At 49.9% G+C, this 18499-nt stretch overlaps 1 protein-coding gene across 1 annotated transcript in view; it reads right to left on the bottom strand.

Moving 5' to 3' along the window:
• TG (thyroglobulin) overlaps positions 1-18499 on the bottom strand; it is a gene marked incomplete at both ends in the record, with an annotated part of 239988 nt that overhangs the window by 202581 nt on the left and 18908 nt on the right. The window contains 7 exons of the mRNA XM_079722325.1: positions 492-704; positions 6186-6386; positions 7472-7574; positions 9595-9707; positions 10265-10342; positions 10940-11077; positions 13548-13787. Of these exons, the coding sequence (XP_079578451.1) occupies positions 492-704; positions 6186-6386; positions 7472-7574; positions 9595-9707; positions 10265-10342; positions 10940-11077; positions 13548-13787 (1086 nt within the window). The remainder of the gene's footprint in view (positions 1-491; positions 705-6185; positions 6387-7471; positions 7575-9594; positions 9708-10264; positions 10343-10939; positions 11078-13547; positions 13788-18499) is intronic.

Below are 18499 nucleotides of genomic sequence, written 5' to 3'. Positions count from 1 at the left end.
TTTTCTATGAGAGCAGGAGGAAGGAGATCTGCCCATATTTAAATATGGCCCAGGCCCACAGTGATCAGAAAGGATGCCACACCCCGGAGCTCCAGGTAGACCTGGGGGCAGGGCTGGCATGGCAGTGTCACTGTCCCTCTCAGAGGCCGGACCAGCAGCTCTAAGCTTGCCAACACCATAGTAACCAATAAGGCCATTGGAGCACCTGCATCTTGAATGCAGTCCTGTATTCAGGAGCCCAAAATGATGGCAGGTGTCTCAAGGGGCAGATTGCTCCAGAGAAGCCACAAATAGAGCTTTCCCCCCACCCAGGGGTCTGGGAAGCACGTCTGCTCCTTCTAGAAGAAAATGCTCCACTGGGCCTTCTCTCCTGCTCTGATGCCACCTGGCTTATGGTGGACATGCTACACTCAGGTGGGGAAAATGAAGGCCTCGGCCCCGAGCCCTGAGAGGGAGCGGGGCACCGGGCAGCCCTTCCTGTGGCCACTCACGCTGGCAGGCACGGGGCTGAGGGGGCTGCGACTCCCAGCGTCTCCTCTGCAGGCTGCACAGCAGCGGCTCTGGCGGGAAGGCACTCCGGTAGCCCGGGCGGCACAGCAGCTGGCACCGCTGCACGGCAGCCCCTCCTGGGCCTGAGGCTGGTGCACACAGGAGGGCCCCGCTGGCCACATCCGACACGTTGAAGGGCAGTGGGCACTGCGGGCCTAGGAGCAGGAAAGGGACAGCTGTGGGCACCTGCCCAGCGCGGGGCTGAGCGCTGCCCCCCTCACTGCCGCTCATCGCACGGGGGCCCCCCGCCTTCCCTTCCCTCAGGCCAGCCTGGGCCTGCCCCCACCCCGCCCCGCCCTCCACCTGGCCGAGCCCATCTCTCAGTTTTATCACACGCCTGAGCAGGGATGACCCTCGTTCCTCCACCTCCAGCTCAGGCCCTCTCGAGCTTCTTCCCATCTCTTCCCATCTCTAAGTCCCATCCTCAGCCAGTCTCCTCCACCTCAAGGCCAACGGGTCCAGAACTCAGTGTCTGCTGCCCACACCCACTCTGGCTTCACCACCCCGAGCTCAAGGCCTGGCACCTCCAGCCAGGAACATGGCAGCCAGCCAAGATGGTCCCACCTCCTCTGCCCATCAGCAGAGGCAGTGGCTCACACGTCCTCGACTTCTCTTCATCCCCACTGCACTTCCTTCATGTAGACATCTGTCATCTTCTTCCTGAACGGCTATCGAAGCTTCCTCGCCAGCTCCCCGCGTTTGGGCCTCATCCCCTGCCCTTCTGCTCCCATGTCCAACCCAGTCCGTGCCACCGGCAAAGAAATGGAGCTGGACTTGGCTCTCAAGACCCCCCCAGCGCCTGCTGACCCGACTCCCTCTCTCTGCTCTGGTCTCCTCCAGCCCCGTTTTGCCCCATAGTTGTCGTTCCCTGACCGTAGGCTGGCTGCACACCCCATGCCCTTCCCTCTGCCTGCTCATCTGCCTAGAAGGTTCCATTTCAGGTCCTCAGTTATCAGCTCAACCCCTCAAACTGTCTAACCCCTTCCATGGTTCTCCCAGGCCGACTTAGCCCTCCTTTCTCTAAGCTCTCAGGCCACTTGGAGTAGACCACGCCCCCGTCGTGTTATCAATTATTCAAGATTCTATCTGCATTCTGGTCTCCGCATTGGATTGAGCTCTGAGAGGAAAGAGGACCCCTTTCCTCTGTTCACCCAGGCCATGGCACAATGCTGACCCAGAACACAAGCTCCATGAGTATGTGTTAAATAAGTGGGTAACTAAGTAAATTAAAGGACAGACATACTCCGTGCGACAATTTCACACCTGGCTAGAGATTTAGTTAATCATCTGACTGAAGCATAGCCTTGCTGCCTGCATATGTCTGGCTTTAAAATCTGCAACCCACATGTGACTCAGGAGTACTTGGGGGCCTCAAAGATGGAGAATGACCCATTTTGATCTCCAGGGGGCAGCCTGGGTCTTCTATCTAATAAAGACGATGGCCTCTGGCCAAAATTTTGCACTGAAATTTGAGGGCTTATTGAGTTGGCTCTTACCAAGTACCATGTATACGCTGGGGATGGGAAGAGTCAGCCTGTGGGCTATGGGGCCAGCCTGCAAGCTTTGAATCCTGGCCCAATCATTTACTAGTTGAGCCCCCTAGAGCAAGTTAATTACTGCTCTGTGACTCCGTTTTCTCACCCATCAAATGGTGAGGATAGCAATAGTGCCTACCACCTAGGGATGGTGTGAATCAAAATGAATTAAGGGATGTAAAGAGCCCAGAGGAGTTACTGGCAGCTAATAAATGGTCATTAATGTTAGTTATTATTATTATTAACAGTAACAACAAGTGTAATACATTATTGCCTGATTGGAAATTATAGGATGTGAATTCACCCTTTCAGAACAATGAAATAGCATTTGATGCACCACGAGGGTAAACTTCTGAGAGAAATAATAGCTGATATTTACCATGAATTTTAGAGGTTAACTCTGTCATGATCAATACTTAATTGGACCTCACTCAAAATAACCCTATGAAGCAGGTATCCCCGGTTTTATCATCCCCCTTTTACAGATGACAAAACTGAGGTCTGAGGATCTGGAGGGACAGAGGCAGGGCTTGAGTGCTGGTTCTTTGAATCGAAGCACTACCCCAGCAGGGAAAGGCCCTTTAGTCTGGTGCTGCTCAGGGATGGGAGGGTGCTGTTCCCTGGGCTCCCCAGCTCCAGCATACTCTTTCCAGAGCCCTCAACACTCGGTGTTATAATGGCTCATGGATGTCTCCCAGGCCCTGGCCCTACTTCTGGCTTAGACAGCAGGCTCGCCAGGCTGGGGGAGGACTCCACCCCTCCGTGCTGAGCGCGTGATTGTGCACAGCCCCATATGTCTCTGAGCCTCCGTGTCTGACCTCTAGGATGGCGATAAGGGTCCTTGGCACTTCCGACCACCATGGTGGGCCAAGGACAGAGGGGAAGGTTTTGGGCACCTGGAAAGCCAGAGCACCGCTGAGTCGTGAGCTCTCACGTGAGAGGGCACCCGGGCCAGGGGCCGAGGACCTGCGAGGGGCTTCCCACACCAGCAGCCAGGCCCCCATTTGCAGCCAAGGCCACTGAGGCTGATGAGGCCAAGCTCCTCCTCATGCCAGGCAGAGTGGCACTGGAGCCTGCATGCCCCGCATCTCCAGCCCACGCTCTTTCCTCTGTCCTCTGAGGCTTCCTGCAACTACTCGGCCAGGCACCTCTCAGGACTCATGCAGGATCCCCAGCTGGACCCATATGTGGGCCCAGAACTGACTCTCATCCTTCCCGTGGGACCCCAGGGAAAACCCCTCACCATCTGAGCTTCCAATACCACACCTCTATTTAAAAACCACTGTGTGGCCCTTGGTATGTGCCAGGGATACTGTTAAGAGCATCACCAATATCAACTCCTTCAATTCTCCCCACAAAGCTGTGGGGTGGGTCCCATTATCCTCATTTCCCAGATGCCAACACTGAGGCACACTGAGGGTAAATATCTTGCCTGTGATTCGAGAGCTAGGACACAGCAAAACCGGACCCCAGAATCTATGTTCTCCACGAGTGTGCCAGGTGTGTGTGTATGTGTGTGTGAAAAGCGAGGGGTCAGTGAGGGAATGTGCACGTGTAAGCCCCCGGTGCACAGAGTAAACCTCAATAAATGCACGTTCCCCTCCAGGCCCCCAGGATGGCTCTGTACCCTGTGGCTCTTCTGGTTCCCCTCCATGGCCTGTTTTGGGAGTGGGCCAGTGAGTGCTTTGACTTGGCTGGGAAGGCATCTCCTCCTGGGGTCTCCGCATCATCTGAGACACAGATGTTCCTCTCACCAGTGTCTCACCCTGCCCAGCCGACCTGCTTTCCCACGGCCTTCTTTCTCAGTTTCACTGAAATGCAGACTCCCTGGCTATGGTTTGACTCATCCAGCCTCCATGGTCGGGGAGGAGGGAAAAAGGAAGAAGTATGGAAACTGACGTGAACTGAACACCCACAGCGGGCCTGCATGGAGAGGGCACTCCACCTCCTTAAAGTCACGCAGCCCTTCCAAAGGATAACTGCATCATTGCCATTTTAGAGGTGAGGAGAATGAAGGCTCAAAGGAGCTGAGTGGCTTGCCTGGGGCACGTGCTGGTGACTGGACTAGAAACCAGATCCTGCTTCCAGCCTCTCATACAGGAGCTTGTGCACACGGCGCGTTTACTGTGTGCCAGGGCTGCCCAAGCATCTCCCAAGAACTGATTTCATCTTCACAGCATCTCTGTGAGGCAAGACTGTTGTCACCCTCATCCCACAGGTGAGGACCCCAAAGCAGGGGGACCTTAAATTTCTGCTTGAAGTCCTATAGCAGCAAGTGGGGAGCCAGGCCTGGCCCTGGAGGCTGCCCTCTGAGCCACCAGGCGAAGCTGTTTACAGAGACTATTTGAATTAATCTTAACGATGACTCTAAGAAATAGCTACGATTCCCCATGCCCATTTCACAGATTGGGAACCTGTGGTCCAGAGAGGTTAAGGGACTAGCCCAAGGTCACCCAGCAAGGGAGGTGGCAGAGCTGACACTCAGGTCTGTCTGTCTGGCCCCTACATCTGAGCTTTCTCCACCACGCTCTGCAGTAGGTCAGCAGGAAGGGGCTTCGTTAGTGCTGGCTGTTCCATTTGCCAGCGGTGTGGCTTTCAACATATTACTGAGCTTCTGTGAGTCCCAGTTTTGCCATCTGTATAATGGGGAGTAGGACTGTTCTATTTACCTGCATCACTGGGAGGCAGAAATGGGATAAGTAATGTGAAAAGCACATTTTAACAGGTAAATCTCTGCACAGGTGAGTTATTATCATGGAATCCTGCAAGGCCAAGCCGCATGGAGTCTTCCCAGACCCCAGAAGAGCTGTGCTTCCGGACCTGTTCCTGCAGGAGACACTTCAGGCTGTTTCCTGGGTCCCAGACAGTGCAGACCACTCTTAGATGCCCTGCAAGTTCAACGTGCATGGCGTCCGACCCTAAGGCTGCCACGTCACTTCTCGCGGCAGTATCTGGCAGGGAGCTCTACTCATAAATACCCATCGAGCACCTACTATGTTCCCCGCATGATGGAAGCTGCTGAGGCCCTTGAAGCAGGCCCCATACAGAGAGGGGGAGTTGGGGGCTTGGGAGAAAAGGCGTGTGGTGAGAGCCGTGGGCACACGCCAGAGATTAGGGGCAGGTGAGGAAACGGACAGAAGGGGACAGAGCCCCACAAAGAGAGCAGGTGACTCTTCCTTCCCACGCTTCCCTTGAAGAGACCCCCTGTCTCTTGACAATATAAATATAAATTTACAAATATAAAAATTCTCTTTACGCATAGAAATCACTAGACCTAATTAAATATGTCCGCAGTTCCAAAATGTTGCTTATAGACCACAAAAGTTAAAAACAAGGCAACGAAACAATAAGGACAGCAAAAGAAAGGCAATTGCAATAAAATTAGTATTTAGTGCAATATTCCTCAACCCTGCCAGACCCAACATCCCAATTTGTAATAAATATTTTGCAATGTCTTCATTTACTGTTCTGAAACGAAAGTCACAGATAATGTAACCTACCTGTGCCCATAAATTTTAGCATGACTGCAATGTCCTGTGACTTGAGTATATAGGAGGAATGAAAGGTAAGTAATTGATAATTAAATAATATATTTTAATAAGTAATAATGTATTTCAATCGTATAATATATATTCATAAGAGATATGTTTCAATATCTGATATCCAAATGATTTTTAAACTAGAAATAAAAATAAACAGATCAACACCTCCACGGATTCCTAAAGCTCCCTGGCTGGGATGGACCCACCCACACTGAGATCCTGCTGTCTGTACCCTCCTCCCCACTCGAGGATGGGGAGACCAAGACCTGGCACCCCTCAGCAGGCCAGAGCCTGAGCTTTGTGAGGCGCCGGCTCAGGAGATCCCTGCACGGGCTCTCCTTGGTTTGAGCCCCAGGGCTGGGCATTGGTAGGAAGTAGACGCAGTTTCAGCATCACGGGAATCAACTGTGACCACATCCCTCTTGCGGTTCGCTTGTCTCCCTTCCTGTCCCCACTGTCCTGGCACCTTTGGAGTCCCCCCCAACCCCAGCCGGGACAAAGGAAGAGATGAGCAGGACCCCACCAGCCCAGGGAGCCCCTCTGCGGCATCACCACTTACTCTCACAGGCCGGCTGGCTCCCAGCCACGCGGGTCCCAGGCACCTCCTCTCCGCTGCCCAGGACACACCAGCAGCTGCCCTGGGCCAGGTCGCATTGCACTGGGGAGAAGCCTCCATCCTCTGCCGTGCAGGCTGGGGCATAGCCAGGGCTGGCTCTCCTGGAGGGAACTCCACTCTGGAGCACTTCACAGAGGCTCGGGCCTTGATGCAAAAACAAGCCACATGGGCTCTTTGCCCGTGAAGCTGCCATAGCCCTTGTCACCACCCACCACCGACTGCCATCTGCCTGCAGGGCCCCTGGGTCTGGGGCTGCCTCCCCACTGGGGTGTTGAACTGGGACAGGGCAAAGCCTGGGCCTCGCTCAGGTCTGTACTCCCCTATCTGATCCATACACACACACACACACACACACACACACACACACACACACACACACACACTGCCTGCCCTCTAGGAGCTTAGAGTCTTAAAGGATATCTAACAAGTAAGTGAGCAACCACAGTTCAGATGATAAGGGCGACAACAGGAGATGTGCAGGGCAGTTTAGGAGTCCGTAGGAAGGTAATGAACTCCGCCGGAAGGGAGAGGCCCGCAAAGGCTTCCTGGAGGGACCTATGGGTGGGCTGAGTAAGACTTAGCCAGCTGGTAGGGGGAGGGGTGGGAGGTTTGCAGAGGCTGAACCAGAACACATTAAGGCCCCGGGGGAAGAGAGTGTCTGCCTGCTTGAAAAGTCTGACTACAGTTTATTACACCTGGATCTTGATGCTGAGATGGAGAAACAAGAGAAGCAAAAGAAGATACAGGAGCCACACACACAGGGGCCCACGAGCCACAGCAGAGAGCCTGGCCCTAAGGACCCCGGGGAGTGTCGATGGGTTCCAGGCAGAGGAGGGACGTAAACACGTCTGCACTTTAGGGACATCGTCTTGACCTCACCGTGGGAACCAGATGGCGGAGCCAGGCTGGAGCCTGTGGTGGCATTGGTGCCGCACAGCTGGTCCCCCACAAAAGCACCAGTGCCCACTTTAATAGGGACCAGCGCAGGTTTGCACCTCTAGTTACGAAGCGCAGCCCCAATCCCTGCTGTGTGTATTTCTTCCAAGAGCCCACTGAAGTGGAGGAATATCGCCCCTATTTCATAGGTGAGAAAACTGAGGCACAGTGAGGTTAGAGGCTTGCACAGCTCTGGAAGTGGCCGAGCTGGGACGTGAAGCCCCAGCTCTTGGGGCTCCACACCTGGTGCTCGTGGGTGGGGTAGGGGGTAATGGGGGAGGAGCCATACTCACACTGGGCACTGCCGTTTGTGCCAGGCGGTGTGCCCTCTCCTGAGGCCGGGTCCACACACCACGTGCTGGCCTCTGACACCTGCAGCCTGGCAAACTCTCCTGTCTGAGACAAAGCCGAGGTCGTGTCACCAAGGGCAGGTGATTTTGTAGCTGATAGGTCGGTAGCCAGATGTCAAGAATGTTCCTTCAGAACCACTGGGGATGGCTTCTCCAAATGGAGGTGGGGGGAGATGCTGTCCTCTTCCAGACCCTTTACATACATTATTTGAGTTGGTGATTATAACAACCCCATGAGACAAGAACCACAGTTAACCCATTTTAGGGTGGGGGAAGCTGAGGCTCACTCAGAGAGTGAAAGTGACAGAAAAACATCCCATAGGTTGGGGAATGGCAGACCCGGGCTGGGCCTAAACCCGCCCAGCCCCAAAGCCCAGCCATTCTCTTGGAATAATGCCCCCCATTCCAGAAATGATTTTCAACAAGCATCCCTTGGAGAAAGGGAGTCTGTAACACCTGTAACAGGGAATAAAGAAAAGGTAAAAGGCAGCCACCCAAACCCTGACCGGGGCCCCTGTCTCCTCGGCCTGTCCCAGGGCCAGCTGGGGGATGCTGGGAAAGCTCCTTCGATTCACTGGGGAGAGTTTCCTCATCTAAAAAAGAAGGAGGTGGGACTAGATGGACCCTTGAGCATGTTCCTTCTCAGAACCCTTGATGGAAGAAAACAGCATCTCTCCTGAGGGCGTGTAACAGCAGGTGTCGGGGAGAGGGCAGCTCCTCCAGGCTTCCTGGCCGTCACTGGAGGTTTCCTTGAGCTTTTCGTGGGCACTTGTTCATTTTATACTCTGCTGTGCCATGTTCACAGACAAGAAATGACCATCATAACAACACCTGACATTTACAGAGAACATAACCAGGAGGCCCTCCCCTCCCCGGGGGTGTCATTCAGTCCCTGGGGGGTAGGGAGCCCACTGTCCTCATTCTACTCAGAGAGGCCCAGAGAAATCAGGTGATGCACCCCTGGGCGCACGGCTTTTTAGCTACACAGGTAAGAGTCAAAGCCAAGCAAAGGTTTGAGAAAATATGGGTAAAGACTTAAAATTGAGAACACTTTAGCCATTAACATGACTTTTCTTTGGGAGTTGGGTCCAAGGCATAGCCATCCAGTTTGGGCAGTGGACGTCTTGGGTCCTGTTTCCTGGCACCTGGGTCCTCCAGGAGACAGGCTGGGAAACCACATGATCAGAGGTTCTCTGGGACCTGCTCTGAACCCCTTTTCCCTCCGTCAGAGCTGTGGTTTCTGCCTCTCCTTCTCCATGGGTGAACTCGCCACCCTGGATGATGGAGCAGACTCTCATTCCAGTGGTAGGGGGCTGTCAACCAAAATAAAAGATTAACTTTCTCTATAAAACGTCATCATAATTGGGGTCCATGTTTACAGCACCAAACAATAATAATAATGAGGAATAATAATAAGGAAACTTTTGCTCAGTAATTTGCAGTTTCACTAACCTCTACACTGCTGATTTCATCTGATTTTCTTGGAGCCCCTTGGAGCCTAGCAGAGTGGGTGGCGGTGTTCCTATCACTCCTACTTCAGGGAAAGGGGCCTGGGGCACAGAGATTTCCATCATTTGGCACCTAAGTGGTTGATTCCAGCAAGAAGCCTTTCTCTAAGAGCTTTCACATCAATCACTGCACTAAATCATGACAACCATCCAAGGAGCTGCAGAGGGAAATATATTACGTCCCCCAATTATGTTGAGAAGCTGAAATGTGATGAGCATGGTGATGTGGCAAATGGCCTCAGAAACTATATATGTGTAGATTATTTTTCAAAGAGTTTCCATTAAAGATATTTCCTTAGGGCCTCAAAACAATCCTAGCACTAGGGAAGATTAAAATGTGTCCTGATCTTAGGATAAAATAAAGTACAGAGAAGCACAGAGAAGGTAAGTAAATTACCCAAGTTCACACAGCTAGGGTCAGCCAGGGCTGGGACAAAAACCCAGGTCTAGAACTCCTGTGAGTTTTCAACTAAAACAAATTTATTGAAAACTAGAAAAATCAACATCCAGGAAGTTCTAGCTTCCCTCTCAAACCTTACTGGGCCTTCAGAGGCTTACCTCTAAGCAGGTTGGGATGAACAGGTCTTTTGGAGATGGTTTTCCTTGGGAACCAGCCTGTTTCCAACTGGAAAGCAACGCCCTGGCTCGAGACTTCTCACAGATGGTGGGGCCTGGCGGGGAGAGAGGGGACCTCTTAACAGACTGGCCACGGGTGCCAAGGAAGGGTGGGGAGCCCAGGTTGGCCCAAGTGTCAGAGCCGTGCATCTGGGTGGATGGAGGTGCCTTATACATAGAGCTGGAACCTCAGAGAAGAAGCAGGCTGAGATTCAGGGACAAAGACCCACATGGGACATATCATCTCTGAGATGTAATGTGAGTGCTTGATTGCACGGGTCTGAACTCAGGAGAGAGGCTGGACTATAGACCAGATGCGAGGTGGCTGCTGAAAGTACAGAAGTGGCAGAAATTGCCCAGGGAGCAGGTGCAGCGGGGAGACCTGGGGCTCCCTCTCCCACCACAGCTGCCTCTCTCCACCTGGGAAACGAGGAGCACCCATTAGGAAGGGCCAAGGTCAGGGAGAGTCTTCCAGGCCTGGGGACTAGAGGAGGTGTGGTCTGGCTGCTCTCAGGGGCTCATCTGAAGGGCTGGCCCATGGAGCCTCCCCAGGCTGGGAGCGGGCACCACCCACTACAGAGTCCACTGCCCGGGTCAGGGGGGCTTCTCTTACACTGCGGGGTCTGAGGGGAGCGGGCAGTCAGCGAGGTAGGGACGTACTCTCCTTTCCCATCCACACACCAGCAGTGCCCTGGAAAAGAGCCACAGCCAGAGTTTAGGAAGCACCCCGAGGGACCTGCCCCGAGTGTCCCGCAATACACACTACTATATATAAAATAGATGACGAATAAGGACCTACTGTATAGCACAGGGAACTCTACTCAATACTCTGTAATGGCCTATAGGGAAAAAGAATCTAAAAAAGAGTGGCTATATGTATATGCATAACTGATTCACTTTGCTGTACACCTGAAACTAACACAACATTGTAAATCAGTTGTACTCCAATAAAAATCTTTAAAAAATTTTAAAAACTTTACTCTTTGCATGCATAGCAGTGCCGGTAAGGTCCCTCTCCCATCCTCCCGTCTGTCTGCCCTCCCCAACATTGTCCACAATCACAGGCCTTAACACCCAGAAACCGCAGCAACCACTCACGTGACCTTTGGGCTAGTAGAAGGCCACTGCTCCCATTGTACAGATGCGACAACCAGAGGCCAGAGACACTAAAGGACTTGTCCCCAGCCGCCAAACAGGGGCCTAGAGTCCAGCGCACTTGCCCCCCAGGGCCGGGCTCTTTCCTCTAAGTGGTGTCACTTGGCCTCCCCAGGGCGCCCGCCCCCCTCACCAGTCGCGGCGTGGCACTGCACGGGCTCCCAACTTCCGAATGCGTCACACTGGGGCACGTAGGGGCTGGACCGCAGAGGGGTGGATGCCCGTGGGGATCTGCCCAGGTGGACACGGAGTCTCTGGTAGAAGTCAAAGGCTGGAGTCAGGAGAGAGGAGCAGAGATGTGAGTGCCTGACTGGCAAAGCCCGGGCCGCGTAGGCTCCATCCTGAGAACAGCCACACAGACCCTGTTTCAACATAGGCAGCCTTTTTATTTATGTGACAAACACTTCCACCCAAAATAGGCTCACTGAGCGGTGGGTAGGCACTCACCAGATTGCCCATTAAAAATAAAAATGTAAAAAAACATAAAACTAAAATGCTAGCTGATGGGAATTCCCTGGTGGTCCAGTGGTTAGGACTCTGTACTTCCACTGCAGGGTGCATGGATTTGATCCCTGGTGGGGGAACTAAGATCCCGCAAGCCGCAAGGTGTGGCCAAAAAAAAAAAAAAAGAAAAGAAAAGTGTCGGCTGAAGTTTGAAGGAATGGAATCACTGTTCCTCCTTCTTCAGGAATTCTCATTTAGAGCTGATCAGGTCAACGCAGTGTCTTCAGGCACATGAGACAGCAGTGATCACTGATGACACTTATCACACGTTGACTGTGTGCCAGGCACAGCTGCGTAGCAGCCACCTTTCCTCCTGCGCCCACCCCTCCCCTCACGAGGCCCTGGGACACTGCTACCAGGTTCTGATGGTCAAAGACACTCTGTGGCCCTCCATCTCCTGCGCTGGGCCTTCGATCCCCGCACTCTACAGGACATGGAGGTCTGCACGCCAAGAGCTTCCTCTCCTCTGCAACAGCAGACGTGCCTCTTCTCAGCAGGAGGGATGCCAAGGAAAGGGGCCAACCCTGGTCCTTCTCCATAGACACTTCCTTTTTTCCCAGTGATGTCAGACATGCAAAATCAGAGCCAGTGGCTTGGTGGAGGGGAACTTCCTTAGCCTGACTTCTGAGGAACGTGTCATCATACCATTCAGCGAATAAACCCCTATATGGTGCCAACCGACCTCTCTTCCCTTCCTCTAAATTTCCCTCCCTAACCAATGTGGTCACAACTCAAGGGGCATCAGTCCCTCCACCTCTCTTTGATTACATCATACCCTGCCCATGCACAAAATTTTAAAAAACTGGTTTCCTGCCAAAAGCAGAATCTCCAAGTCTCTAAGGAACAGAGAAAGAAAGTACCTGGGCATGAGGGGAGGGAAGGAAGGAGAAGAGAAAAAAAGAGGAGGAAAGAATCAAGGGTGGTTAAGCAACATTTTCCAGGTTCCCACGATCTGTTGAGTGCTGTGCCAGGCCCAGGATATAAAGAATAAGACGGGTGCCTTGTCCTCCAAGAGAGACGGCTGGTGAGGGAGAGAAGCAGGAAACAGAGATGGCCCTTGGGAGACTCTCACATGTGGTCAGGGAAATAAAGACATGTGAAACCCAATGTCAAGGTGGCAGCAGACATGCCAGGAACATGAAAGCAGGGAGGCTCCAGCCTGCAGGCGTGGGCGCTCTTCATCTCAGTACAGATGTTGTGAGGGGAGCCCTGCTTTGCTGTTTTGTGACCCAAGCCCAGAGAACCCCTGACAGGGAATCGGCTAAGTTGACAAGGGGGTGGGAACTCGGGTATGCTTGGACATAGATGAATCGGGTCTCCCTGCCAAGTTGGTGCGGGGTCAGCCAGAGGACTGCAGGGACGTGAGACCCTGCTGCCAGAACAGGCTGCAGGCGCTGGAGGACGAGATGGGGCCCTGGGATGAGACCAATCTAGGCTCCGAGCCTGGCCATACTAGGCAGCAGGGGCATGGGGCAGAGGCCCGGGGGCCAAACCACCAGCATCGCATCCAGGCTCTGCTAGTTATTAATTGGGTGAACTTGGGCGTGTGACTTAACCTCTGTTTCCACATTTGAAAAGAATCAAAGATGCTGATTATAGCATCATGTTCATGGAGCTGCTGGAGGACCAAATGTAAAGATGTGGTAAATCTACTGAGCACAGCAAGTGCCTGGCCAGAGGTACGTTTCAACTAATGTTGAGCTGTTATTAGGCCAGAGCAGTGTCAGTCCCCTGAGCATACTTCTGTTTTATGCAGGTACTAAGTTGTGCTTTTTGGAATTACTACCTGGATTAGATTCGCTCACATGAGGAAGGTGCCTAAACCCAGAAGTTCCTCAGTTAGGAGGGCTCCTCTCCTCTCCCCCTTGGAGGGGTGTTCCTGAATCCTTGGAAATGGAGGGAAGCCTCAGAACAGGCCATGAGGGGAGTGGGAGCATTTGGGGCTCACATATTTGAACCCTCTAACCAGAATCCTTGGCTTCCTGGTGCGCAGCAGGCACCATCTACAATACAAAGTGTGAAGCCCCGCCCCCAGGGGGCTCTGCTGGGGGATTGGGGGACATCTTGGAGAGGTGTGCAAAATTCCAGCTTTGGCTGGGATCACAAAAAGCCTTTGTCTTTTCTGGAATCCATGGGCCCAGGGAAACTGCAGTCCTAAAGATGACTGAAGAGGAACTAATTCAAGCTCTTGCTTCCCCCAAATAAGGAACAAGAAACCAGAAGCACGGGGCACTCACTGGACAGAGCTGCCAATCGAATGGCATAATCACTCCCGCTCAGAAACTTCTCCAAGAAAGTCTCCCGGGGTGGGGAGAGACGAGGAAGGGCCAGCTCCTCATCCGTCAGCTGGATTCCTTTGGCCGCTAGGAAACTCTCTCCCAGAGGGAACCGAGAACTGTTGGAATCCATGACGATCTCTTCTGCTTCCTTAATGAACTGCAGGACACGAAGCTTCATTTCCTCACAAGAGCCAGGACCTAGGGGAGTAAAGACATCACAGATGGATTCATCCACCCCCTGTTGCTCCCTTTGACCCCTTTGAAGTATGTGAGCATGTAGACACACACACACACACACACACACATATTTCTGCCTCAGCTGTTTCCTTCACCTCAGCTCTTTCCACAACCTGAAATGTTCTTTCTGTTTTGTCTCCACAATTGCATTCACTCAACATTTATGGAGTATCCATTTTGTAAGAATATTAGTAGTAGTTAATGTTTATTTCATGCCAGGCATTGTACTATGAACATTTACACAAACAATTTAATTTAATTTATTAAATAGCCCAATATGATGTTATTATTATCTGTGTGTTACAGATGACAAAGTGAGTCATGGTGAAGTCATATAACTTCAAACAAGCTCCTAGCTGGCAAATAGTTGCTTCAGAATTCCAATCTAGTCAGTATGACTCTAGAACCAGTGATGTTGACCAGCTGCCTCAAATGGAAGGATGGACAGATGGATGGATTGACGGATAATAGATGGATAAATGTGGGAATGGATGGATGGATGGATGAGTGGATGGATGGATGGACGGATGGATGTATAGACTATAGATGGGGGAACGGATGGATAAATCGGGGAATGGATGGATGAGTGGATGGATATCAAAAGTTGAAAGGAGGCATTGTAATTTAGTAAAGAGTTATTCTTGTGAAAAGGAAAGAGCATGACTCTCAGAGACCTCTGGGTTCAAATGTCAGCATGATCACTTATCAGCTGTGTAATAATGTGCTTAACTTTTCTGAGCTTCAGTCTTGTGATCTGTGAAATGGGGATAATCAGGGAATCTACCCCATAGGGTTTTTGTAATTATTCTATGAGTGCGGCAGCTGAAGTGGTTGGCACATGTCTGGTACATGTTGTCCTTGAAATTGTTACTACTATAAAAAGCCACCCAGCCATATTTATTTCAATCAATCACACTGAATTCAACAGTGAATATGTTCAGTAGATTCTTTTGAGAGCACAGGATTACCAGAAACTCTTGACATCTGGGATTTGAAGACATTGATTTCTGTGGATATTCTTGATCAAAAAATCTATTCTCTCAATCCCACGGATTTGGAATCACTGAAGCAAAAGTTCACATTCAAAAATCTATGCTTACTGCTCATGTCTTTCAGAATAGAATGAAGATTCCATAACTGGACACTTCAGACCTTTGAAAATCTGGCCCCAATTTACCTTTAGTCTCTCCTTCTATCATTCCCTCCTAAGTACCCTGAACCCCTTCCTACCACCTTTCTCCACCCATCCCCAACAAAGCAGACCCTTTCACAGTCTCCCTGACTCGGCACATCTATTTCCTCTGTCAGGAAGGGCTGGGCAAACATCCCTCACGATCTAGAAGCTGATGCCATGCAAATCTTTCCCCAACTCCCCATTCGGTGAGTAGCCCCATTCTCTGGGCATCCTCCGTCGTGTCTTCTGTGTTCACACTTCTGTTCTATCATTTCAGTTTATTACCCGATGACAAGTCAGTTTCCCACACTAGGCTCTGAGCCCCTGGAGGACAGACACCATAACTTTCTCATGATTGTTTCTCCATCACACAGCACAGTGCACACAGTGGGTGGTCCATAAATGCATATGAAGTGAAGAAAGCAAACTGCAAACAGGCCAGAGATGGCAATATGGACAGGACCTGACATCACACCCCTAAAGGCAGGAGCCATCATCCCTGCATGTGTGTAGGAAGTTACTGGTCACCTCCTTACTTACTGTCAGTTGTACTAATCCAGTTAGTTGAGGACTTTCTATGTACTGGACCTGGCACTTTCCATCTATTCTCTGCTATAATTCTCACACCAACACTTCTGAAGTAGTTATTCTCTGCTATAATTCTCACACCAACACTTCTGAAGTAGTTATCTGTCATAACCCAGATTTTACAGATGAAACTAAGACTAAGACGGACAACCTTTCTCTAGCTCACAGAGTAGGAGGTAACAGAACCCGGATTCAAGATGCCTAGAGCTCTGTCTTCTAGTTCCATCCTTCTCAAACTTTAGGGAGCATTAGATCCACCTGGGGATCTTGCAGAAATGCAGATTTTGATTAAGCAGGTGGGGTCCGAGATTCTGAATTTCTAACAAGTTCCCAAAGTGGTGCTGATGCTGCCCGAGTCCACTTTGAGCATCAGGGCCCTGAACCAATGGCCACCAAGCCCTTCTGATAATACAACCCCATCAACGAAAGAGTTTGAACATGCACCCCCAAAACATGTGCATTTCTTTATTTATAAAGCATATGTATGTACCAGTAAAATAATGTGCTGGGTACAGTTTTCTCAGCTGTTTCAGCTGTCAACAATTAATGGCAAAACCAAAAACAGAAATTTAAAAGGAAGAGATAAAATACTAAATATAAATGGAAGTTCTAATACTTTTTTCCCAGTGGATTATTCTATACACCTGGGTGGTCTACTCTACACAACCTCACGTTACTCCATGAAAGAGATGGTATATTCTAAGGCCAGCTCCAGCGCTTTGGTGGATAAGGTCTCAAAGTGAATAAGACTAGCTGCTGAATTTACTAGGTGCTTTTGGTATCAGCAACTCAGGTCCCAAAAATTAGATCCAAAGAGGACCAAATTCAGTCCTAAATCATCTAAAATTACAGGAATGTCCCCGTGTAGGAGACCTGACCATTGGTCCAGAGAATCTCAAAAAATAAATGAGACTTCTTATATAACAGTCATGCTGACATCTGTGTGTTGACTTTGAAGGTCAGCCCATTGCTAGGACTTGACATGTTTAAGGAGAATCCTAGTGGTGGGTCTCCAGGCTGTTCAAGATACCCAGGGAATTACCGTTCTCATCACATATTCCTATCACCCAAAACCCACTTCTGCTAAAGTCTAAACTTTGGCTAATGTCAAAATAGTGACACTAATTCAAAAAAATACATGCACTCCAGTATTCATAGCAGCATTATTTACAATTGCCAAGATATGGAAGCCACCTAAGTGTCCATAAACAGATGAATGGATAAAGAAGACACCTAAGTGTCTGTAAACAGATGAATAGATAAAGAAGATGTGGTGTATATATACACACACACACACATACACACACACACAATGGAATACTACTCAGCCATAAAAAAGAATAAAGTTTTGCCATTTGCAGCAACATGGATGGACGTGGAGGGCATTATGCTAACTGAAATAAGTCAGACTGAGAAAGACAAATACTGTATGATATCACTTATATGTAGAATCTAAAAAATAAAACAAGCTAGTGAATATAACAAAAAAAGAAGCAGACTCACAGATACAGAGAACAAACTGAACAAACTAGTGGTTACCAGTGAGAGTGGAGGGGCAATATAGGGATGGGAGAGTGGGAGGTGCAAACTATTGAGTATAAGATAGGCTCAAGGATGAATTGTACAACATGGGGAATATAGCCAATATTCTGTAGTAACTGTAAATGGACTGTAACCTTTAAAAACTGCATAAATTTAAAAAATTTTTAAGTACAAAGATTAAAATTAAAAAAATAGTCTGATTAATTTTAACGATAGCCAGAAAGGTCTGGACAATGTTGAACATTGCAAAGGATGAATTGAGAGACTTTATTGGACTTAAACAGCTATAACATTACCTGTAAAATTAGCAACTGCTAGTTAGTGAGATTCTGCTTTGGTAATACCAGTGTTGAATCTGTCTGGTTGCTCTTTCAAACTGATGGCATGGCTATTTGGTGGTAAGGCATTTTAGTTTAAGACACAGAGTCAGCTTCATTCTGTTTATGTCATACACCATAGCTTTGTTGTAAGTCTTCTGCCACAAAACTGAACTCACGGACCTCCTTCAGCAGCTCTTCAATTAGCCCTTGAATCAACACCCCTCAAGTATTGATAAATAAAGGCACTTTGAAGACAGAAGCTCTTCCTGAGGTCCAGAGCACCTAGCAGTGTCCTTATAAGTAACAAAACCATCACAAAATGTGCTGGTTAACCAAACGATGCACCTAACTTATGACAGATTACTAAAGCATTCGCCATACGGAGCAAGAGCCAGGTCATATTCACTTTATAGCCGTCACTGGGCTAAGGTAATGCTTTGCACACAGAAGACACCCAGTTAAAATTTGAGGCATTGATTTAAGTAATCGATTATATGAAAATTTAAAAATGAATTACATTAACTTTGCCGATGCCTGACTGTGTAGATGTAGGGAAATCACCTCCCTTCTGTGAGCCTCGGTGTTACAGACTGAATGTTTGGGTCCTTCCCACAGGGATGTGCTAAAGCCCTAATCCCCAATGGGATGGTATTTGGAGATGGGACCTCTGGGAGGTGATTAAGTTTAGGTGAGGTCATGAAGGTGGGGCCCTCCTAATGGGATTAGTGTCTTAAAAAATGAAGAGACCAAAGCTCTTTCTCTCTCTCTGCCATGTGAATACACAGCGAGAAGGTGGCCTTCTGCAAGGCAGGAAGAAGCCAGGCCTTCTCTCACCAGGAACCAAGTCTGCCAGCACCTTGACCTTCCACCCTCCAGAATTGTGAGAAACAAATGTCTGTTGGTTAAGCCCCTCAGTCTGCTACTCTGTTATAGCCTCCTGAGCTGACTAATACATTCAGTTTTCTCAACCATACGTTGAAGGGATGTACCTGGCCTTCTCTAAACTCCACTCCAGCTTTGACAATACACTCCCACCAGACACCCTTTTT

Source organism: Hyperoodon ampullatus (assembly GCF_949752795.1).
Source record: "Hyperoodon ampullatus genome assembly, chromosome: 17".
Lineage (NCBI taxonomy): Eukaryota > Metazoa > Chordata > Mammalia > Artiodactyla > Ziphiidae > Hyperoodon > Hyperoodon ampullatus.
Note: the sequence above shows the minus strand (reverse complement) of the source record. Positions and strands in the feature narration are given on the sequence as shown.